Source organism: Hyla sarda, chromosome 4, assembly GCF_029499605.1.
Source record: "Hyla sarda isolate aHylSar1 chromosome 4, aHylSar1.hap1, whole genome shotgun sequence".
NCBI lineage: Eukaryota > Metazoa > Chordata > Amphibia > Anura > Hylidae > Hyla > Hyla sarda.
In genome coordinates this window covers 227,166,746-227,191,458 of record NC_079192.1, presented here as the reverse complement: position 1 = coordinate 227,191,458, position 24,713 = coordinate 227,166,746, and the positions used below count along the sequence as shown (strand labels likewise).

The 24,713-nt window shown below is 41.3% G+C and overlaps 1 protein-coding gene across 5 annotated transcripts in view; it reads right to left on the bottom strand.

Moving 5' to 3' along the window:
- The window catches only part of TBC1D22A (TBC1 domain family member 22A), a 576,359-nt gene that overhangs the window by 424,973 nt on the left and 126,673 nt on the right, over positions 1 to 24,713 (bottom strand). For all 5 annotated transcript variants that reach the window (XM_056573700.1, XM_056573701.1, XM_056573702.1 and 2 more), the window contains exons 6-7: positions 8,522 to 8,650; positions 2,561 to 2,623 (exon numbers count right to left, since the gene is read on the bottom strand). In XM_056573700.1, coding sequence (XP_056429675.1) covers positions 2,561 to 2,623; positions 8,522 to 8,650 — 192 coding nt within the window. The remainder of the gene's footprint in view (positions 1 to 2,560; positions 2,624 to 8,521; positions 8,651 to 24,713) is intronic.

Genomic DNA, 24,713 nt, shown 5'->3' with positions numbered 1-24,713 from the left:
TGAGCAATCATGCGGCAGAATCGTTGATCACTGGTTTCTTATGAGAAACCAGTGATCAACATAGAAGATCAGTGTGTGCAGTGTTATAGGTCCCTATGGGACCTATAACACTGCAAAAAAAAAGTGAAAAAAAAAAGTGAATAAAGATCATTTAACTCCTCCCCTATTAAAAGTTTGAATCACCCCCCTTTTCCAATAAAAAAAAAACACAGTGTAAATAAAAATAAACATATGTGGTATCACCGCGTGCGGAAATGTCCGAATTATAAAAATATATCATTAATTAAACCGCTCGGTCAATGGCGTGCGCGCAAAAAAATTCCAAAGTCCAAAATAGTGCATTTTTGGTCACTTTTTATATCATTTAAAAATGAATAAAAAGTGATCAATAAGTCCTATCAATGCAAAAATGGTACCGTTAAAAACTTCAGATCACGGCGCAAAAAATGAGCCCTCATACCGCCCCATACACGGAAAAATAAAAAAGTTATAGGGGTCAGAAGATGACAATTTTAAACGTATTAATTTTCCTGCATGTAGTTATGATTTTTTCCAGAAGTCCGACAAAATCAAACCTATATAAGTAGTGTATCATTTTAATCGTATGGACCTACAGAATACATATCAGGTGTCATTTTTACCGAAAAATGTACTACGTAGAAACGGAAGCCCCCAAAAGTTACAAAACAGCGTTTTTTTTTCAATTTTGTCGCACAATGATTTTTTTTCCCGCTTCACCATAGATTTTTGGGCAAAATGACTGACATCATTACAAAGTAGAATTGGTGGCGCAAAAAATAAGCCATCATATGGATTTTTAGGTGTAAATTTGAAAGAGTTATGATTTTTTAAAGGCAAGGAGCAAAAAACGAAAATGCAAAAACGGAAAAACCTCCGGTCCTTAAGGGGTTAAGGTTTAATGCTAGCTATAATAGAAAAGTATAAGAACATAGTGCATCACAGTTTGCATTTGAGGCTATGTAGCCACAAACAGGTTGAGGTTTCCACCAACAAGTTTCTTCAATGGGATGATGGAAAAATGGAAGAAGGTGGCTTGGTCTGATTAATCAAGTTTAATTATAAAGTGACAAACTGGCTGATATTGTCCTGTGTAACAAGCCCAGCGATCGGCCGATGAACAGGCAAATGCTCATTTTTTGGATGACAGAATCTTTTAATTTGAATTAAAAAAAACTACCCGTGTAATAGAGGGTGTACAGCAGGCAATGATGTTACATGACCACACAAACTATCCACCTCTGCCAGCATAATAGTTAAGCCATGTATAAGGCTCCTTTAAAGGGGTACTCCGCCCCCTGGCATCTTATCCCCTATCCAAAGGAAAGGGGATAAGATGTTAGATCGCCGCAGTCCCGCTGCTGGGGACCCCGGGGATCGCCGCTGCGGCACCCCGCCACAACGCTCTGAGCGTAATGACGGGCGATACAGGGGCCGGAGCAGCGTGATGTCATGGCTCCGCCCCTCATGACATCACGGTCCGTCCCCTTAATGCAAGTCTATGGCAGGGGGTGTGACGACCGTCAAGCCCCCTCCCATAGACTTGTATTGACGGGGGCGGGCCGCGACGTAACGAGGGGCGGAGCCGTGACGTAACTATGCTCCGGCCCCTGTATTGCCCGTCATTACGTGCAGAGCAATCTCGCTCTGCGCAGTAATGATAGCGGGGTGCTGCAGCAGCGATCCCTGGGGTCCCCAGCAGCGGGACCACGGCGATCTGACATCTTATCCCCTATCCTTTGGATAGGGGATAAGATGTCTAGGAGCGGAGTACCCCTTTAACAAGAGCGAGCGTCTCCTACTAAATTGTGCTTGCAGCAGTCTGTGTAATATAACCCCAAATTGTTCAGATGGCCGTATTTATGTGTGAAGCTTATTTAGGGAAGAGACATCTTCTGGGGTACACTGTGGGAAAAAGAATTACAGTAAATGCACAGTGATGTTCCTTGCAATATTCTGCTGGGAAAACTAGGGTTCTGCATACATGTGGATGTGACAATGCCATTCACCAATAGCAATGGTCTCTTTCAGTAAGAAAATGCATCCTAATAGCTTGATGAATATGACAAAGAGTTCAAGGTGTTGATTTGACCTAAAAATTTCCCAGAGCTGAATCCAATCCAGCATCTGTGCATGTACTGGAAAAAAATACCAATCCACGAAGATCCCACCTTGAAACGTATAAAGATCTGCTGCTAATGTTCCGGTGATATCACTTGACAGTTTCAGAGGTCTTGTGTAGTCCATGCTTTGGTCAGAGCTGTTTTGGTGCCATGAGGGGGGGGGGGGTAAACAAAGGGCTGGTGGTTTTAACATAATGGCTAATTGTTGCAAACATTTATTAGACAAAAACTACGTGGTCACCATCCATTATTTGGGTAGCGCAAAGCAAGACATGGTGCAGTACAAACACAATATAATTCCTGGCCATAGGCTGGAGGAAGATGAACTAAGAATGAGGAAAGGAGGGGCAGACAAAAAAAATTTAAGTTAAATGTGGATTATGGCAAAGGGTTATTAAAATCATTTTTACTAAACTTACCTCTGTAACTACTGGCTGAAGAATCAATGTCTCAGGGCTCATTCTAGGAATATCTATCTGAATCTGCAAGCAGAATAAATAGCAGATTTTACATTGAAATAGATTCAGCATTCAAACACATATGCTTCAATTTTCATAAGCACTTTCTCTTTAACAATTTAGTTTCATTACTAAGCCCTCAACTGCATACTGCATTAACAATTCATTTAGACAACAAGACATGTCCATGCTTTCCATTTATATTGCTGTAATATATTTGCATATTTACAAGTCCTCTGTTGACTAGAGTCTAACAGATGAGAAAAATTTGAAGGGCAAGTGAAGTCCTTTGAATAAGATACTTAAATTGAAACAGTAAACCCTGCTTATGACTACATTAGTTACAGGATATAATAATAGGCTCAATTGCTTGAATTTTATCATTTAGGAGCTGCAATTGACCAATTACCGCTAGGTTTACATGTACATTGCTCAAAAAAAAAAAGGAACACTAAGATAACACATCCTAGATCTGAATGAAGGAACTAATCGTATGAAATACTTTCGTCTTTACATAGTTGAATGTGTTGACAACAAAATCACACAAAAATTATCAATGGAAATCAAATTTATCAACCCACGGAGGTCTGGATATGGAGTCACACTCAAAATCAAAGTGGAAAACCACACTACAGGCTGATCCGACTTTATGTAATGTCCTTAAAACAAGTCAAAATGAGGCTCAGTAGTGTGTGGCCTCCATGTGCCCGTATGACCTCCCTACAATGCCTGGGCATGCTCCCAATGAGGTGGCGGATGGTCTCCAGAGGGATGTCATCCCAGACCTGGACTAAAACATCCACCAACTCCTGGACAGTCTGTGGTGCAACGTGACGTTGATGGATGGAGTGAGACATGATGTCCCAGATGTGCTCAATCGGATTCAGGTCTGGGGAACGGGTTGGCCAGTCCATAGCATCAATGCCTTCCTCTTGCAGGAACTGCTTACACACTCCAACCACATGAGGTCTAGCATTGTCTTGCATTAAGAGGAACCCAGGGCTAACCAAACCAGCATATGGTCTAACAAGGGGTCTGAGGATCACATCCCGGTACCTAATGGCAGTCAGGGTACCTAATGGCAGTCAGGGTACCTGTGGCAAGCACACTGTGGGCTGTGCGGCCCCCCAAAGAAATGCCACCCCACACCATTACTGACCCACTGCCAAACCGGTCATGCTGGAGGATGTTGCAGGCAGCAGAACTTTCTCCACAACATCTCGAGACTCTGTCACGTCTGTCACATGTGCTCAGTGTGAACCTGCTTTCATCTGTGAAGAGCACAGGGCGCCAGTGGCGAATTTGCCAAATCTTGGTGTTCTCTGGCAAATGCCAAACGTCCTGCACAGTGTTAAGCTGTAAGCAAAACCCCTGCCTGTTGATGTCGGTCCCTCATTCCACCCTCATGGAGTCTGTTTCTGACTGTTTGAGTGGACACATGCACATTTGCGGCCTGCTGGAGGTCATTTTGCAGGGCTATGGCAGTGCTCCTCCTGCTCCTCCTTGCACAAAGGCAGAGGTTGCGGTCCTGCTGCTGGGTTGTTGCCCTCCTACGGCCTCATCCACATCTCCTGATGTACTGGCATGTCTCCTGGTAGCGCCTCCATGCTCTGGGCACTATGATGACAGACAGCAAACCTTCTTGCCACAGCTCACATTAATGTGCCATCTTGGATGAGCTGCACTACCTGAGCCACTTGTGTTGATTTTAGGCTCCATCTCATGCTACCATTAGAGTGAAAGCACCGCTAGTATTCAAATGTGACCAAAACATCAGCAAGGAAGCATAGGAGCTGAGAAGTGGTCTGTGGTCACCACTTGAAGAACCACTCCTTTATTGGGGGGGGGTCTTGCTAATTGCTTATAATTTCCCCCTGTTGTCTGTTCTATTTGCACAACAGCATGTGAAATTGATTGTCAATCAGTGTTGCTTCCTGAGTGGACAGTGTGATTTCGCAGAAGTGTGATTGACTTGGAGTTACAATGTGTTGTTTAAGTGTTCCCTTTATTTTTTTAACCCCTTAAGGACTCAGCCCATTTTGGCCTTAAGGACTCAGACAATTAAATTTTTACGTTTTCATTTTTTCCTCCTCGCCTTCTAAAAATCATAACTCTTTTATATTTTCATCCACAGACTAGTATGAGGGCTTGTTTTTTGCGCGACCAGTTGTCCTTTGTAATGACATCACTCATTATATCATAAAATGTATGGCGCAACCAAAAAACACTATTTTTGTGGGGAAATTAAAACGAAAAACGCAATTTTGCTAATTTTGGAAGGTTTTCACGCCGTACAATTTATGGTAAAAGTGACGTGTGTTCTTTATTCTGAGGGTCAATATGATTAAAATGATACCCATTATTATATACTTTTATATTATTGTTGCGCTTAAAAAAAATCACAAACTTTTTAACCAAATTAGTACGTTTATAATCCCTTTATTTTGATGACCTCTCACTTTTTTATTTTTCCGTATAAGTGGCGGTATGGGGGCTCATTTTTTGCGCCATGATCTGTACTTTTTTTTGATACCACATTTGCATATAAAAAACTTTTAATACATTTTTTATAATTTTTTTTTTAAATAAAATGTATTAAAAAAGTAGGAATTTTGGACTTTTTTTTTTCGTTCACGCCGTTCACCGTACGGGATCATTAACATTTTATTTTAATAGTTCGGACATTTATGCACGCGGCGATACCAAATATGTCTATAAAAAAAATTTTTACGCTTTTTTTACGTTTTACTTTTTTATTGGGGGAGGGGATTTTTCACTTTTTTTTACTTTTACTTTTACATTTTTTTACATTTTTTTTTACACTTGAATAGTCCCCATATATTCATAGCAATACCATGATTGCTAATACTGATCTGTTCTACATATAGGACATAGAACAGATCAGTGTTTTCGGTCATCTTCTGCTCTGGTCTGCTCGATCACAGACCAGAGCAGGAGACGCCGAAAGCCGGACGGAGGAAGGAGAGGGGACCGTGCGGCGTTATGAATGATCGGATCCCCGCAGCAGCGCTGCGGGCGATCCGATCATTCATTTAAATTGCGCACTGCCGCAGATGCTGGGATCTGTATTGATCCCGGCACCTGAGGGGTTAATGGCGGACGCCCGCGAGATCGCGGGCGTCGGCCATTGCCGGCGGGTCCCTGGCTGCGATCAGCAGCCGGGATCAGCCGCGCATGACACGGGCATCGCTCCGATGCCCGCGGTTATGCACAGGGCGTAAATGTATGTCCTGGTGCGTTAAGTACCACCTCACAAGAACGTACATTTACGTCCTGCGTCCTTAAGGGGTTAAGCAAAGTATAAAAGGCTTTTGTTACGGAAAAAGGCACAACTTTCTGAAATGTTGTTTGCAATGTCATGTCCTGGTAATACTCAAACAGTTAATATAAGAGCTATCATTCACAAACAAATTGCAAAAAATATTTTAAAAAATTTAGTTTTTCTGCAACATACAATGTTTTTTTGGATAATTGCATATTAACCCAAGCAGTGTGTTAGCATCTAAGTTTAGACACTAACATTTCTGGGCCTTTGGGGCATAGCAGAAAGGTGCAGTTTGAATGTTGCATGGTGTTTTCCAGTAGGCCATGCAGGCAGCTGTTCAGAGGCTACCTCCAGTATAAGCAGAATTGCTGCTGTATGGTTGCACTTACTATGAAATCTAGCCTAACCTTTAAGTGTAAGGTCACACACAGTGCATCCGCTGCTGGCAATCACAGAGGGACCTGCAGCTCTGTCTCCGCTTGATTCCTGACCGCAAGTCACAAGCTGACACACTGAGCTACCTGGCCGCAGCAGGGGCGCTTGCTCTGCAGTCGCTCTGTCAAATACGGTTTGAATGCGCTGTATATAAACCTACCCTAAGTCAGTAAGTTTTACCTAGAAAACTTCAATGCAGTGCATGTTCCCTTCTTAACATCATTCAGCTTAAAATGTTATTTAACTTTGTAAATACACTGCATTACATTTCTCGTATACGCTGTAAAATGCTCTTCAGCAGGTGAACAAAAATTGCAGATTTAGAATCTTAAATCACCAAATGGTCAGAAACTTTTTTTTGGATACTAAAAATGTAAATACAACAGAAGATTGAAAAATGATCTGCATAACTTATTACTAATATTTATTTATTGTCCCCAGCCTACCTTTTAAAACCATAAAAACATGACTTAAGGTGAAGCTCAGCTACTCACTGGTCACAGTGATGTCCCGCCTCGGCCAGTGTTTGGTAAGCGGCGAGCTTCTGTGGCTGCAAACGCAATGATCTGCAGCTTGTGGGAAAGCAGTGTCACCGGCCGCAGATAGAGCGCCCTGCTACCAGGAATACGAGGTAGCAGAGTAAGGTTAAAGTTTTTTTGTTTTAAATAGGAAGACTGGGATAAAAGATGAATAAAAATTCCACCGGACAACACCTTTAAGAATCTATTTAATAGATGTTTTTATTTTACAAAATCTGGCTTATTGAATAGTGTAGTTTATTACCTATTCCATACTTTGCTACTACATTTATTTATTCTATGCTTGGCTACTGTAAACATTAGTCACATATAGCAAGTACATAGACCACTTTCTTAGTAGTACATGTGAAACAGTTAACAAAATGTGATTAATTAATGTTTGTGTCCATTTAAGGCAAAGTACACAATGCATTTGTAGACTCCATTTAAAAGGGGTGTTCCTCTTATTCCTCTCACAAATAGATTTCTTCTAATCACAAGACAGAAAAAAGAAGGTGGAAAGGCGCTCTCATGTGCGGGACCTCAAGTAAACCCGGGGGGGGGGGGGGGGGGGAGAAAGCCGCTTCCTAGAGGCAGGTGTGTAACATACACAACAATGTAAAGCATGTATTGAAGGAATGCCCCATCTGCATGTAATTTACACATGTAAATAAGTGTAAAAATAGGATAGGACTTCGGAAGTATATAGGATCGTTCGGCGTTGAATGGAATAAAGGAATCAGGATGATGGGACCTTCAGGTGAGTAACTTTTAATCGACCAGCATGCAATACGTTTCGCTGTACATGCACAGCGAAATGCATTGTATACTGGTCCCTTAAAAGTTACTCACCTGAAGGTCCCATTGTCCTGATTATTTTATTCCCTTCAACGCCGAACGATCCTATGTACTTCCGAAGTCCTATCCTATTTAACCACAAGACAGGGGATAGGAAGCTTATCGCTGGACATCCGACTGCTGGGACCCCCACAGATTTTGAGAGCAATCCACAAATGCATCATGGAATGAGTGGAGTGCATCGCATGTGTGGTCAGTGCTCCATTCATTCTATATTTGAGATGGAAATGCCCCGTTACAGCATACACTAGGAAAAGCTGCCAGTGTATTTGTCAAACATATCAATAGTCTACAGGCTGTTAAGAGTCAGCACATCATTTTCTCGAATGTACAGGAAAGCCTATAAGACTGCATTTTCCTGTAGAGAGGGCCACTGCACCATATTGTGCTAGATACAATTCTATTTTATTATGGTACCCAATGGTTGACAGATACATCCATCACAGGCTTCCATCTCAAGTATAGAGAGAACGAGTCTCCTAAGAAAGCTGGTGAACATGGTGTATACAGAGCCCAAAACATGGACAATTGACATTCTGTCGGCAAAAGTTGAGATAATACCACTTTGTCGGTAAAAGTACATGCTCAGAAAGAGACAATATGCTGCTAAGCAGGGACTGAAGTGATTCTAAATGATTTGCAGCAGATCTCGCTTAGCATCATCCTAAACCTAACATCCCAAAGCTGCAGTGACCAAATGTTTCAAGTTAAAATGACAAGAAATCTATAGTTGTGTGGGGAAAGTGGTTCTATGCAGCTACACTGCGCATGCAATTTTATTTATACCTATTGATAAGATAGCAAACTTTAACAATCACTATTTACCTGTCTATATGTGCTTTGATTTGCTTCATCATTCCTGGAGTTGTAGTATTGTTCTATGAAGGCAAAGTACTCCTTCTGCTTTCTCTTCAGTGTACCATCCCTCCTTTCCACATTTGCTGGAAGATAACCCTAGCACATAAACAGGAATACAAAAGATGATATAGCTTAGAAATAAATCAGGCATTTTAAAAAGTAGTAAAAAGTTTATTAAAAGTGGATCTGTTGCACCTGAGACAGATCTCTTTATCATGCAAAGATAGTAATCTGCCCAGCCTAGCTGTCACAGTACAATAAGTATTGTTTGTATAGTTTTGTAGAGACAGCTACAGAGAAAGACAGAGACAGACAGACAGAGATACCAGAGTTGTTTGGATAGTTCACTATATAACATCATATGTTTATTTTTATTATCCTTTTAAAATTAAGATTTTATAATAGAAGTAATTTACAAATCTGTTTAACTTTAACTTTTAACTGTTTAACTTTAAGTTTTCCACCTGAGTACCCCTTTAAATCCCTCTCAACATGCCAACACCTGCCACAAAGAGTGGACTCCACTTTAAAGGAGATGTCCGATGCTCACTTTTCTTATTTTATCCGTTCCGGGCTGAAAAATAAAAGAAAACAAATTTTCTCTTACCTGCCTAGGCTCCCCCGATGCTTCAGTACCGGTGTTCGGTCCCCGGGCTGTATTCTTCTTACTTCCTGTTAGCCCGGCACGTCACACGGAGCTTCAACCTATCACAGGCCGCAGCAATGTCCTGCCTCGGCCAGTGATAGGCTGAAGCTCTGTGTGACGTGCCGGGCTAACAGGAAGTAAGAAGAATACAGCCCGGGGACCGAACGCCTGTACCAGAGCACCGGGGGAGCCTAGGCAGGCAAAAGAAAGCTTATTTTCTTTTTTCTTTTTTGCAGGCCGGAACGGATACAATAAGAAAAGTGAGCACCGGACATGTCCTTTAATGACCACTAAGCCGCGATTAATTTATTTATCAATGATTAAGATGTTAATGCCTGCTCATTCTCTTTTGTTTGCTTATCTGTAACCAGTGGTGGAGAGGACACAGACAATTTTTACTTTTGCATTTTGTTTTTCCTCCTTACATTTTAAGACATATACATTTTTCCATCCACAGATGAAAGGCAATTTGCAAATTGTGTGTGGGGGTATCTTAATTTACATACTTTATTAGTGTACTACTTTAACCCCTTCATGGCCCAGCTAAATTTCTTTGGCTTAAAGTTTTTCCTCCTAACATTCCACTGGCAAAGTTGTATTAGGGCTTCTTTTTGTAAGGCACGTTTTACTTTTCATTGACAAACTTAATTTTATCATACAATGTATTACGGAGCAAGAAAAAAAATAAATGTAAGGCAAAATAGAAAAAATATGGAAATGCGCAATTTTGTGGAGTATTCATTTTTTCCTGAGTTCACAATATGATAAATCTGACAGGCTTAATTTATTCTATGGGTCCCTACGATTCCGATGATACCAAATTTGGATAAATTGGTTTCCTTTATGGTAAAAAAAAAAACTAAAAATAGCAAACTAAATAAATATAAAAGTTTGTTCAATGCTATGTTCTGAACCCTGTAACTTTTATTTTTCCATCTCCAGAGCTGTATTAGCCTAAGTTTCCACTTGGGTTTTTTTCTGGCAGTTTTTGGATAGCTGCCACTGCAGTTGTTGAGCCAAAGTCAGAAGTGGAAAAAAAAAAAAAGTTGAAACTTAGCGTTAGGGTTTATTTTTTGCGCCATGAGCTGTAACTTTTAACCCCTTAAGGACCAAGCCCATTTTCACTTTAAGGACCAGAGCATTTTTTTGCAAATCTGACCACTGTCACTTTAAGGGCACGTTCCCACCTGGCATATACGCGGCGAAAAATACGCTGCATATCCCTCGCTCACCATACATACAAGGCTTTCCCGCGGCAGCCCTATGTGTACAGCGAGTTTTGGAGGAGAAGCTGTGTGCCGGCGTGACTGTGAAGCACAGCTCCACCTCCAAAACTCACTACACACATAGGGCTGCCGCCGGAAAGCCTTGTATGTATGGTGAGCGAGGGATACGCAGCATATTTACAGCTGCTGCTGTCGCAATTTTCCACAAAATTTTCAAAATCGGAATTTTTCAGGGACCAGTTTAGTTTTGAAGTGGATTTGAAGGGCCTTCATATAAAAAAAAAACCATAAATGACCCCATTATAAAAACTGCACCCCTCAAAGTATTCAAAATGACAATCAGTAAGTGTGTTAACCCTTTAGGTGTTTCACAGGAATAGCAGCAAAGTGAAGGAGAAAATTCAAAATCTTCATTTTTTACACTTGCATGTTCTTGTAGACCCAGTTTTAGAATTTTTACAAGGGGTAAAAGGAGTGTGGGTAAAATATGTGGATGTAGAGTGCTCTGCGGGCGCAGTAGAGGGCTCAGAAGGGAAGGAGCGATAATGGGATTTTAGAGAGTGAATTTTGCTGAAATGGTTTTTGGGGGGCATGTACATTTAGGAAGCCCCTATGGTGCCAGAAGAGCAAAAAAACGAAGAAAAAAAATATCAAAGCGCACACTATTTGGTAAACAACACCCCTCAAGGAATGTAACAAGGGGTACAGTGAGCCTTTACACCACACAGGTGTTTGACAAATTGCCGCTAAATTTAGATGTGAAAATGAAAACTTTGATTTTTTTTTTCACTAAAATTATGGTGTTACCCCAAATTTTTCATTTTCACAAGGGGTAATAGGAGAAAAGGTCTCCCCAAATTTAGTATGGAAATACCCCATATGTGGACGTAAACTGCTCTGCGGGCAAACTACAATGCTCAGAAGAGAAGTAACGCCATTGAGCTTTTGGAGAGGGAATTTGTTTGGAATGGAAGTTGGGGGCCATGTGCGTTTACAAAGCCCCAATGGTGCCAGTACAGTGGACCCCCCCACATGTGACCCCATTTTCGAAACTGCCATTTGACAGATCTTTGGAACAGTGGGTTGTGCAAATGAAAAATTTAATATTTAATTTTCACGGACCACTGTTTCAAACCTCCAACTGTTGCAAAACTAAAACTCTCAGCATGCCTTTTGGCTGTCCGTGCATGCTGGGAGTTGTAGTTATGCACCAGAGCTCGTTACTTAACTCAGGGTTTTGCAACCAGTGTGCCTCCAGCTGTTGCAAAACTACAGCTCCAAGCACGCACCGACAGCCCAAGGGCATGCTGGCCGTTGTAGTTATGCAACAGCTGAAGGCGCATTACTACAACTCTCAGCATGCCCTTTGGCTGTCCTTGCATGCTGAGAGTTGTAGTTATGCAACAGCTGTAGGCACACTTTTTCATAGGAAAAAAAATGTGCCTCCAGCTGTTGCATAACTATAACTACCAGCATGCACGGACCGCCAAAGGGCATTCTGGGAGTTATAGTTGTGCCTCCAGCTGTTGAAAAACAGCTTTGGCTGTGCATGCATGGAGTTGCTGCTTAGCAACATCAGAAAGCGAACAGGCCTCATCTCCTGCTTTATCCTGCCACCTCCACTGCCGTCCTGATCCTGCTGCTGTCTGAAAGGGACCCCCGCCGAAGAAAGTAAGGCTCCGATCGCCGCCCCGATCACCGGCGATCACGGCACAGCAGGACAGTGATCGTTCCGACCAACCGATCACATGATCCTGCTGGTAAAGGGTGATAGGTGCCATCTAGGATGCCACCCATCACCCTTTTGACCCAGAATTGACCCAAACCCGATTGACCCAGAATCGCCGCTAATCGCCGGTCTGAATTGACTGGCGATTTGCATTGAACGCCAACAGGAGGGGGTCTCAGGGCCCTCCAGGGGTTTGCACGGGGTGCCTCTGTTGAATGATTTCAGCAGGCATCCGGGTCCGGTCCCCGCCCTTCCTTACACCCTGCGTTTACCCCGTTCACTGTGCAGGGTCCGGACCACCATAATTTAATAGTTCAGACAATTACGCACATGGCAATACCAAATATGTTTATTTATTTATATTTTTTTGAAAATGGAAAAAGGGGGGTGATTTGAATTTTTATTAGGATTTTTTATATATATATATATATGTAAAAACTTTTTTTTTTACTTCGCTGTTCCACCGAGCACCAGGAAGAACAGGTAAGTCCCAGGTTTTCCACAGCAATTCATCAGCAGCCGACAATTACAACCCCTAGACACCAGGGATTACTGGCATTTGATGTATAAATGCTGCGATATCTATTGATCACAGCATTTAACCATTTAGCTCCGATGTCCATCATTACCAGAGGGCCCGCGACATATTTCCCTCACTTGACCCATGAAATATCAATATGTCATGGGTCATCAAGGGGTTAAAAAAAGGCAAACTTTTCTGATTTCTGACAGAATAAGTAAGCTTAAAATTGTCCTATTCTGTCCCATATAACTGTATTTTTTCTAAAATGTTTATTTATTTTACATCATTTTATTTATAGCAATCAATAGATTGCAATGTACTATCATAGTACTGATCACTGCTAGCTGTATGATTAGCAAGGCAAAGCCAGAGTGTTTATTTAATTATTTTTTTTTTTTTAAGTATTCCAGTTACAAAGATTATCATTTAAAATAGTTAAAATAGTTAAATAGGTAACATTTTGACTTGTAATAAAGTTGGATAGGAGCTGCAGACTTAGGTAGTAATAGTATTTGGATAGATAAAATGAGAATAATTTGGTAAAAGAAAAAGACTGTTAAAGAAAACAAACTCCACCTTACTGCCTTGTTATGCATTGATCAGTGTTCTCTGCGCTCTGCTGCTCTAGCCTGCTGAGCAGGCTTGGAGCAGCAGATCGCCGAACAGATGAAGAGGAGGCAAGTGAGGACCCACCCATCGTCCAGTAAGCTGATGGGGACATGGCGATTTTGTCGTGATAGTCCCTATTTTAGCTCCCCTGAGCTGCTGGGATAGTTTCATTTTTATTTTAGACGCCGCAAACAACTTTGATTGTGGCGTCTAAAGGGTTAATGCCGGGCATCGGCCTGATCAGTGGTGCCCAGCATTACCGTGGGTCCTGGCTGCCCGTAGCAACCGGGACCCACTTGGTTTAATCAGTTCTCCTCTGGTGAGAAAGGTTTAAACCCCGTAAACGGGACCAGGGCATACATGTACGCCCTTGGTCCTTAAAGGGGTACTCCGGCACTAAGACATCTTATCCCCTGTCCAAAGGATAGGGGATAAGATATCTGACCGCAGGGGTCCCGCTGCTGGGGACCCACTGCAATCTTGCATTCAGCACCCACCTTGGGGAGCTGCATGCCACGCTCCCAGCTCAGAAACTGCCATGTGACGACCACAGGGCCAGAGTATCGTGACATCACGACTCACCCCGTGTGACGTCACGCCCCGCCTCCGCTATGCAAGTCTATGAGAGGGGGAGTAACGGCACACGCAGATGCCGAGTTGGCAGCGCGGCGTGCAGCTCCCCGAGGTGGGTGCTGAATGTAAGATTGCGGGGGTCCCCAGCAGCGAGACCCCTGTGGTCAGACATCTTATCCCCCATCCTTTGGATAAAGGATAAGATGTCTTAGGGCCGGAGTACCCCTTTAAGTACCAGGGCTCGAGGACCTGGACAGGTTAAAGCATTAGTGAGGGACCACATTGATGCAATAAGAGGTTAATATAGAATGCAGTATAATAAAGAAAAAAAAATTGAATAAATCAATATTATGCAGAACTTTATTCCCTGATAGTTCAATGAAGCTCAAAGAAATTACAGGAGTATTTAAGTCAATTGTCATACTATATCAATTACAAATAGAGATTTCTTGCAGGGTCCCATTTTTCTGGCAGAACTAAAGTCAGATTTGAAGGTGTCTGTCAAGCATAAATCTCCACAGAGACAGGAGTCCCTTCAAAGTTTACATCAAATTTCAGTAAGGATAAACACCAGAAATAATACAATTGATAAAATATTAAAATCTGTGGCCAAAACCACAACACAATTTGCAGTTATACAAAGTGAAAATCCACAGCAGTAAAGCTAAGTGTATGCCTTGTATTCCTGCCACAGATTACATATTTTGCTACCCATTGAAATTAATGGGTAGTAAAATCAGCTGCACAAAGTATGCAGCAGATCCTGTATGCGTGAACGCACCCTTAAAATTACACCAAGTTAAAATAGCCTAAATTGTATTCCTTATACAGTCATGGTCGTAAATGTTGGCACCCCTGAAATTTTTCTAGAAAATGAAGTATTTCTCACAGAAAAGTATTGCAGTAACACATGTTTTGCTATACACATGTTTATTCCCTTTGTGTGTATTGGAACTAAACAAAAAAAAAGGAGGAAAAAAAAGCAAATTGGACACTGTCACACCAAATTCCAAAAATGGTCTGGACAAAATTATTGGCACCCTTAACTTAATATTTGGTTGCACACCCTTTGGAAAAAATTACTGAAACCAGTCGCTTCCTATAACCATCAATAAGCTTCTTACACCTCTCAGCCAGAATGTTGGACCACTCTTCCTTTGCAAATTGCTCCAGGTCTCTTATTGGAAGGGCGCCTTTTCCCAACAGCAATTTTAAGATCTCTCCACAGGTGTTCAATGGGATTTAGATCTGGACTCATTGCTGGCCACTTCAGAACTCTCCAGCGCTTTGTTGCCATATATTTCTGGGTGCTTTTTGATGTATGTTTGGGGTCATTGTCCTGCTGGAAGACCCAAGATCTCGGACGCAAACCCAGTTTTCTGACACTGGGCTGTACAGTGCGACCCAAAATCCGTTGGTAATTCTCAGATTTCATGATGCCTTCACATTCAAGGCACCCAGTGCAAGAGGCAGCAAAACAACCCCAAAACATCATTGAACCTCCACCATATTTCACTGTAGGTACTGTGTTCTTTTTTTTGTAGGCCTTATTATGTTTTTGGTAAACAGTAGAATGATGTGCTTTACCAAAAAGCTCTATCTTGATCTCATCTGTCCACAAGATGTTTTCCCAGAAGGATTTTGGCTTACTCAAGTTGTTTTTTGCAAAATATAGTCTTTCTTTTTTATGTCTCTGTGTCAGCAGTGGGGTCCCCTTGGGTCTCCTGCCATAGCGATTCATTTCATTTAAATGTCAATGGATAGTTTGCACTGACACTGATGCTCCCTGAGCCTGCAAGACAGCTTGAATATCTTTGGAACTTGTTTGGGGCTGCTTATCCACCATCCAGACTATCCTGCGTTGACACCTTTCATCAATTTTTCTTTTCTGTCCACACCCATGGAGATTAGCTACAGTGCCATGGGTTGCAAACTTATTGATAACGTTGTGCACTGTGGACAAAGGCAAAACTAGATCTCTGGAGATGAGACTTGTAACCTTGAGATTGTTGATATTTTTCCACAATTTTGGTTCTCAAATCCTCAGACAGTTCTCTTCTCCTCTTTCTGTTGCCCATGCTTAGTGTGGAACACACAGACACACAATGCAAAGACTAAGTGAACTTATCTCCTTTTTATCTGCTTTCATGTGTGATTTTGATATTGTCCACACCTGTTACTTACCCCAGGTGAGTTTAAAGGAGCATCACATGCTTGAAACAATCATTTTTCCACAATTTAGAAAGGGTGCCAATAATTTTGTCCAGACCATTTTTGGAGTCTGGTGTGACATAACGTCCAATTTGTTTTTTTTCCTCCCTTTTTTGGTTTAGTTCCAATACACACAAAGGGAATAAACATGTGTATAGCAAAACATGTGTTACTGCAATCCTTTTCTGTGAGAAATACTTCATTTCCATGAGAAATTTCAGGGGTGCCAACATTTACAGCCATGACAGTATCTTGGATTCAAAACACCATAGAATAATCTCTAATATCCTTCATGGATTGGATTTGAGGAGTCATGAGGAATAAGAAATAATTAATAATTGTAGGTAATGTGCCCAAAATATTGACTGTTCTCACTTTTGGAGGAATAAGGGACTTTTATATGTTTCTCAACACTTTTTTTTTTATTGGTACAATCGTCTTTTAATATATTATCAACATTGTTTATGACAGGAAAGTTTTTTTATTTTATTTTTATTTACAGCTTCCATCCAAACTATGTTCTATGCCAAAAATATATAACCTTTTCAAAAAACCAGAAAGAGGGTACTCTGGTTCTATATAAACTTCTTAATGATACTTCTGAAGTAATGTCTAAATCTAGGAAGCACTATAAGAGCAGAATTTGTTGTATTTTTCAGTAAAAGCGAAGCAGCATTACTAGCCTGCTGTGCCCCGGCTGTCACAAGGAACACAAGGACAGGAGGCTGTAGGCCGGAAATTCCTCCTTGGGACACATATACTTACGTATCTCAGCCGCCTGCCTACTGCCCCGTGAATGTAGACAGAAAGGAGGACGGGAAAAGCTACAGATAAGGAAAAGCTCCTCCTCTGTAGTGTAAGGAGCCTGACCAGGAGGAATTTTTTAAAAACTCTATTTTTTAACAGCTAGCAGAATAAAAGAGGCAATGAGGGGATGTGGCAGTCGGTGCCTCATGCCACCCATTTATTGTGCCTCACAGTGGCCACAGCAAAGCCCTTTTAAGCCACAATATATGAGATTAATGAGGGACCCCTTCAACCCTAGAACTGAAGTACAGAACCATATTTTTCCCTTGCTGCACAATCTAGTAAGAAACAGTTACTCCATTCAGTGTCAATCGTAATCACTTGCTCCATCTGTTCCATAGACTTTAATAAAAGCTGCAGGACCCAAATTCCACCCCCTCTATTCAGACACCTTCTGGGGCGCCTAGTGATCAAAAATGTATCATCCATAATGTAGATAGGACAGATTTTTGTCTGGGAAAATCCCTTCAAGGAGAACCTGTCATCAGTTTCATGCTGTCCTAACCATGGGCATAAACCGGGGACATTATTACATAAATATATGATTTACAATGAAATTCAGCAGCTTTTCAGTGGAATCATAATACAGTGATCCCTCAACTTACAATGGCCTCAACATACAATAGTTTCAACATACAATGGTCTTTTCTGGACCATTCTAACTTGAAACCAGACTCAACATACAATGTTACGGACAGTCCAGATCTGTGAAACGTGTCAATGGCCGGAAGAACTGACCAATCAGAAAGGGCAATTTACTGGTAAAACCCCTGTATTACTGAAGTGCATGCACTGACTGGTGTCTGGTAGCGCCCCCTACAGTACAGGGAGGTATTACGTGTTCTGTATTCTTTACCTATACCAAGGTTAACTGCTCCTTTGGACACCAGGTAAGGGCGACTCCATGTAACTTTTTTAGGACACTGTGTACTGTACAGGACCCCGAAGAAGCTCCTGTCCTCTACATAGACCAGTGTTTCCCAAGCAGGGTGCCCCCAGCGGATGCAAAACTACAACTCCCAGCATGCCCAGACAGCCAAAGGCTGTCCGGGCATGCTGGGAGTTGTAGTTTTGCAACAGCTGGAGGCTCCCTGCTTGGGAAACACTGAAATAGACAGTGATTTACAGCTTTCAGCAGCTCTTTCTTTCTTTTATATGTAGGGACTTGCTTTATCTGTATTAGTTATCTACTTATTTTTGTTTCATCCTCACTTTTCCTCTTTTTGGATGACATTTTGGTTTACCAGGTTTCCATAGAGTTGTGGTCTCAACACACAATGGTTTCAACATACAATGGTCGTCCCAGAACCAATTAATATTGTAACTAGAGGGACCACTGTATAAATAGAAGTTGGGAAGGAGGCTTGGAAACATCAAGCAGTACGCAGGGACTACTCCGCACCCAGACAGGATTATAGGTAAGTGAAATCAGAGAATAATGCTGGATATACCGTATATCTGTACTCTTTACTGTGTAGATCTGGTTTCTGTATTATTTAAATGTATGCTAAGAATAGTAGAAAACGATGGGCAGCCATGGCAAAGTTACATGGGGGACCCAAGTTAAACTTTTGCACCAAGGCTCAAAAAGACGTTCTCTCAATTTGGCTTCCAGCCTGTACATCAGTCAGTAACCGTAGGTGGCGATGCAAGGATGTGCATGCATACTCTGACCTTTTCATTCTTAATTGATTACCTAAAGGATATATTAGGACAGGAATAGGCTTTTAATACTTATTTTTGGTCATCACAATCCCTTTAGGGGTTAATTTCACTAATACTTGCAAAACTGCAAATACATCAGCTCCAAAAACAAAAAAAAAAGGCTTAAAATGTATTCTTCAGAATACTTCCACCAAACTTTTCCATCCCTTTAACCCTCTGGTCATACTAACAGGGGTTCAGGAAGTTGAGATGTAAGGGCCGTAATAACTTTGTTTTATTACAATAACTGTAAAGCTCTTTCTATTTCACTGAGCAAAAGCACTTTGTAGGCAACACACAGTTGCAGCTCTTGTACTTTATGGAACATGTTAAAATGTTTGGCTTGAATATGAAAGCGGTAAGCTAAATGCCTTAACCAGTCAAGCTTTGTATCTCTTCATAATTAATTGTGCAAGAGTAATAAAAAGTTACATCGGAGGAAACGTTTGCTTAAGCAGCATGCAGATATGGGTTCTCCAGCCGGAATGGTGCATATTCTGTTCACGTATCTTTTGTAAGACAATATTTTCTTAAGAGAATAATTGTTCTGGAATACTGCAGAAAGCAGACATCAACGCGTTCCTATTTAGGCATTAAGAAGTAGTCATTTATTATGAGTTTGCCTCGTTTAGACTGTAAAGGAACATTCTCCACGGCTCATATAAAGAGCAGCAGAGCTCCAATAAGAGACATTGTCTCACGAAGAAAGTGGATGCATCAAATACACAAATGCATTTTGGTATTTACCGGAACTGAGGAAATTTAATGCATATTGATTCAATGTTCAACTTAATTAGCCCTTAAAAATGGTGAACAGATGTTTGCGGAATAAAAATTATTTCTGAATAAATAACACCAGACCGGTAGAAACACTAATACCCGATGAGTCCGTTCATTACATAGTCATGTGACCTTTACCGCCCATACAGTAAATTAGAGAAATGCACCCCGTGTGAAAGTCTCATAATAAACCTAGAAGTTGAACCTGTTTCAAGTGTTGCCAATAGGCACATTTACCCTACAAGAAACAGAACATATTTCAAAAGATTTGTGCAGTTTGATATTTCTAGGGCGCAAAAGCTGGCAACTGCCTACAAATGGATGAGCTCACAGTAAAAAGTAAAATAATCACATATACAGATAATGTCAAAGGTTATTTAGTTGTGCAAAAAACTATAATAGTACTGGGGGGGCGTGGCTAGATGCGCTGGCAGCCAGACGTGTCTGAGATGAGCTCCAGCATGAGCTTCTCTTTTCAGGGACTGTAGCTCCTATTATGGAGAGGACCCACCGTAAAAAGCAAGCAAATAGATCACAAACCGTCCCAGCTTCGGGTACCAAAGATCCTCAACTTCTTCCACCCTCTGCAGCCGCAGATATCAGATCCAGTAGGTGGGTCAAGGCCTACACCGTCTACAGCGGTGCTGAAGCCTGCAGTGGAGGTGATGAGGTCACCTGCCACCTCTGCTGAGCCTGAATCTGGTGTTGCAGCTCCGGAGCCTACTGCCTCTATTCAGACAAGTTTCCCTCACCAGAAACTTTCCTTAACCCCTTCTTCTGTTCCCACTCCAGGGGGGGGGGGGGGGGGGAGGGCTCCCATACTCCTCCTATTACACACTCTACCATGACCAGCTCCACTACTAAGCAAGACCCTGTATCTGGAAAAGACTCCTCTGCAATGGAGTCCGTTCAAGGATTCTGATCCCCTTATATCTTCTTATTAGGGCAGAATTCCCCCTGCTAAAAATAAACTACTCAAGACTCCTATTAAACCCACTCATAAGCAGATTACAGCTCATGTCCAGGGACATTCTCCATGTTACTCCAGTGATTCTGATTCCACTACTAGTGTCTGTACAGTGCACCATAAAATATCTGTGTCCTCTGAGACGCCCACGTTACGTCCATCACCTATATGTCCTCAAACAGCTATGCATATTCTGGGCTATCATCCTGAATTACAATCTCTCTTATGTTTACTTTCTACCAAAGCTGACCTATCTGCCCTCGCTGTAGATCTTAAACGTTCTTGGAGAAAAGATCTTAAAGGGGTACAAGCTGAAGTTACAATTCTCCAGACTAAGATGTCCGAACTAGAGGTCGCTAAGGACATTATACATCATACAGTCCAAAACTTGCAAGCTACGGTTCAATCACATGATAAGTATTTGCGGAGCCTGACTGCTAACATGGATGACCTTGAAAACAGGAATCATAGAAATAATATACGGATTAGAGGTCTTCCTGAAACAGTCTCTTCACAAGATCTGATGCAAGTACTTTCTTCTGTGTTTAATAAAATTCTCGGCAATCCACCATCCACTATAGTTGCCATGGACAGGGCTCATCGAGCTCTATTAGCTAAAAGTACAGATCCTCGATACCCTAGAGATGTAATTTGTAGAAATCAAGAGGAAACCCTGCATTCTCGCTGAAATTCCCTATTCAGATGTTAAACTACAGCTGTTTTCGGATCTTTCACAGAGGACCTTGAGACAACGATCAGTCCTTAACCCCGTAAGGACCAGGCCCATTTTGGCCTTAAGGACGAGACCAATTTTATTTTTAGTATTTTTGTTTTTTCCTCCTCGCCATCTAAAAATCATAACTTTTATATTTCCATCTACAGACCCATATGAGGGCTTTTTTTTTTTTTGCGTCACCAGTTTTACTTTCTAATCACATCACTTATTTTACCGTAAAATGTACGGCACAACCAAACAAATATTATCTATGAGGGAAAATTGAAAAGAAACTGCAATTTAGCAAATTTTGGAAGGTTTTGTTTTCACGCTGTACACTTTCTGGTAAAAAATCACATGTTTTATTTATTATTATGATACCCATGTTATATGCTTTTCTATAATTGTACCGCTTAAAAAAAAAATCTCAAACCATTTTAACAAAATTAGTATGTTTGAAATTGCCCTATTTTGACCACCTATAACTTTCTCATTTTTCCGTATATGGGGAGGTATGAGGGCTAATTTTTTGCACCATGATCTGTAGTTGTTATCAGCAGCACTTTTGCTTAGGTTTCACTTTTAATAAATTTTTAAAAAAATTTTTGGGGGTGTCACGAACCGAGACATGCGGGTGGAAGGGTTCTCTCTAAAATCACTATTTGTCTACACTAGACCGAAAAAAATGATAAAAAATCCCTCTTACACCACCCAATTAAATCGTTGCCACCACCTGTCAATCTCAAGCCGACAGGAAGCTATCAATACAATTTGGATATGCTACAATTCCCAAATATAATCTACTATCCCCAGTAGTATATAAAAACAGGAAAAAGATTAATCCAAATCTATACTGTAGCCGAAGTAAATTTAAGACTATAACTTCAATCTCTTCAAGGACAATGTATGTCCGTTTTACCAGACATAAGGTGGTACTTAATAAATGAATGATTTATTGTGAAATGAAAATATTCACAGTACATGTAAAAATATTAAGACAAAGTTTCACCACACAGAAAATAAAATAAAAGGGAAAAAACATAGAGTCCTTACTTACAAAAGTTAGAGTTCTATCCCATGGGGTCTGGTAGGAAATGGCGCCTGGCATACAAAATTAGATCTCATCCCCTATGCAAGCGCCCCTAGTCCCCCCAGGTCTGCAGTTTTATATCCTGCTATGGACAAGAGACACCTCTATGTTCAGCCCCTGGGCAGGACAAGCAGGAGAGATTGATTCTGCCCCCTTCCTCCTGATAACCTTATGCCCAAAGAATAGGAAATTACCCCTAACTGTTATCATGGGTCAGGCACCCACATCATTTTGTTATATTTGGGTTCTCCATTAAATCCTCTTTCTAGGGGTACCTGACATGACCCCCTTATTGTGTATGATTTACCCAACGCATACAGTTCGGGCAGGGATCAATACACAAGGGTCATGTGAGGACTCATTTTAACCCCTTAAGGACACATGACGTACTGGAACGTCATGTGTCCGCTCCCGATCTATAACGCAGGGCCACGGCTTGGCCCCGCGTCATAGCGGGTCGGGCCTGGCCTCTAAATACGGCCGGGACCCGTGGCTAATAGTGCGCGGCATTGATCGATGTGCCGCGCGCTATTAACCCTTTAGACGCGGCGTTCAAAGTTAAACACCGCGTCTAAAGTGAAACTGAAACCATGCCGGTTAGCTCAGTGGGCTCTTCGGGATAGCCGCGGCAAAATCGCGGCATCCAGAACAGCTTACAGGACAGCAGGAGGGTCCCTACCTGCCTCCTCGCTGTCCGGTAGATCCAGGCATGAGCAGTCAAGCGGCAGAATCATCGATCACTGGTTTCTTATGAGAAACCAGTGATCAATGATAAAGATCAGTGTGTGCAGTGTTATAGGTCCCTATGGGAGCTATAACAATGCAAAAAAAAAGTCAAAAAAGTGAATTAATATCATTTAACACCTTCCTTATTAAAAGTTTGAATCACCCCCCTTTTCCCATAAAAAAAAACCAGTGTAAATAAAAATAAACATATATGGTATCGCCGCGTGTGGAAATGGCCGAATTATAAAAATATATTGTTAATTAAACCGCACGGTCAATGGCGTACGCGCAAAAAAATTCCAAAGTCCAAAATTGTGCATTTTTGGTCACTATTTATATCATGAAGAAATGAATAAAAAGCGATCAATAAGTCCTATCAATGCAAACTAAAAAAAACTTCAGATCACGGCGCAAAAAATGAGCCCTCATACCGCCCCATACACGGAAAAATAAAAAAGTTATAGTGGTCAGAAATGACAATTTTAAACGCATTAATTTTCCTGCATGAAGTTATGATTTTTTCCAGAAGTCCGACAAAATCCAACCTATATAAGTAGGGTATCATTTTAATCGTATGGACCTACAGAATAAAGATAAGGAGTCATTTTTACCAAAAAATGTACTACATAGAAACGGAAGCCCCCAAAAGTTACAAAACAGCGTTTTTTTTTTTTATTTTGTTGCACAATGATTTTTTTTTCCGTTTCACCATAGATTTTTGGGCAAAATGACTGACGTCATTACAAAGTAGAATTGGTGGCGCAAAAAATAAGCCATCATATGGATTTTTAGGTGCAAAATTTAAAGAGTTATGATTTTTTAAAGGCAAGGAGCAAAAAACGAAAATGCAAAAACAGAAAAACCCCCGGTCCTTAAGGGGTTAAAGGTATTATGATGGAGAATCTAACCGTACAAGATAGGGGCTGCGAGCATACTTCCCTGACCCCCCATATTTCATATTTGGAAGATATGGCATCTACAACAATTGATCTATTGACATCAGGCCTTGGAGTCTGCTTGGCTGTGAAGGTGTTACCTTTCCTATCCTAGAGCAGCTGTGTTAGTGAACCCCCTGCTAGGATTAGTCACACCTATACCCAGGCTCGATAGACATGTAGGCTCCATGGTGCCCTGATCAAAGAGAATAAATTGCCCCCCACTGGCCACTGGATGCTATCGCTCATATTGTCATCTCCGGACAGTTAGACCAAACAGAAGGGATTATTTGAAATGTTCAGCGATGCAGATAGGTGTGTAATGGAATTAACAGTTGTGCATACCGATAGAAATTTTGCAGCACATGTATCATAAATGACAAGTAATCACAAGGCAACATGAATACATATTTTGCCATGGTATATGACAGGGGGAATAAAATGTGACAAAATGTGGCAGCAATTTTGGACTTTATTTTATATTTTTTTACCTTTACGCCATTCACCATACGGGATAGCTAACAATATATTTTAATAGTTCAGACTTTTACGCACGCGGCAATACCAAATATGTGTATTAATAATTTTTGTATGCTTTTTAGGGGGTAAAATGGGAAAAACGGACGTTTTACTTTTTTATTGGGGGAGGGGATTTTTCAAATTTTTTTTCTTTTAAATTTTTTTACACTTTTATAGTCCCCATAGGAGACTATTTATAGCAATCATTTGATTGCTAATACAGTTCAGTGCTATGTATAGGACATAGCACTGATCAGTATTATCAGTGATCTTCTGCTCTGGTCTGGTCTGCTTGATCTCAGACCAGAGCAGAAGACCACGGGAGACAGCAGGAGGCAGGTGAGGGGACCTCAGGCTGCCATGTTGGATGATCAGATCATCCAAAGTACCGCACTGCTG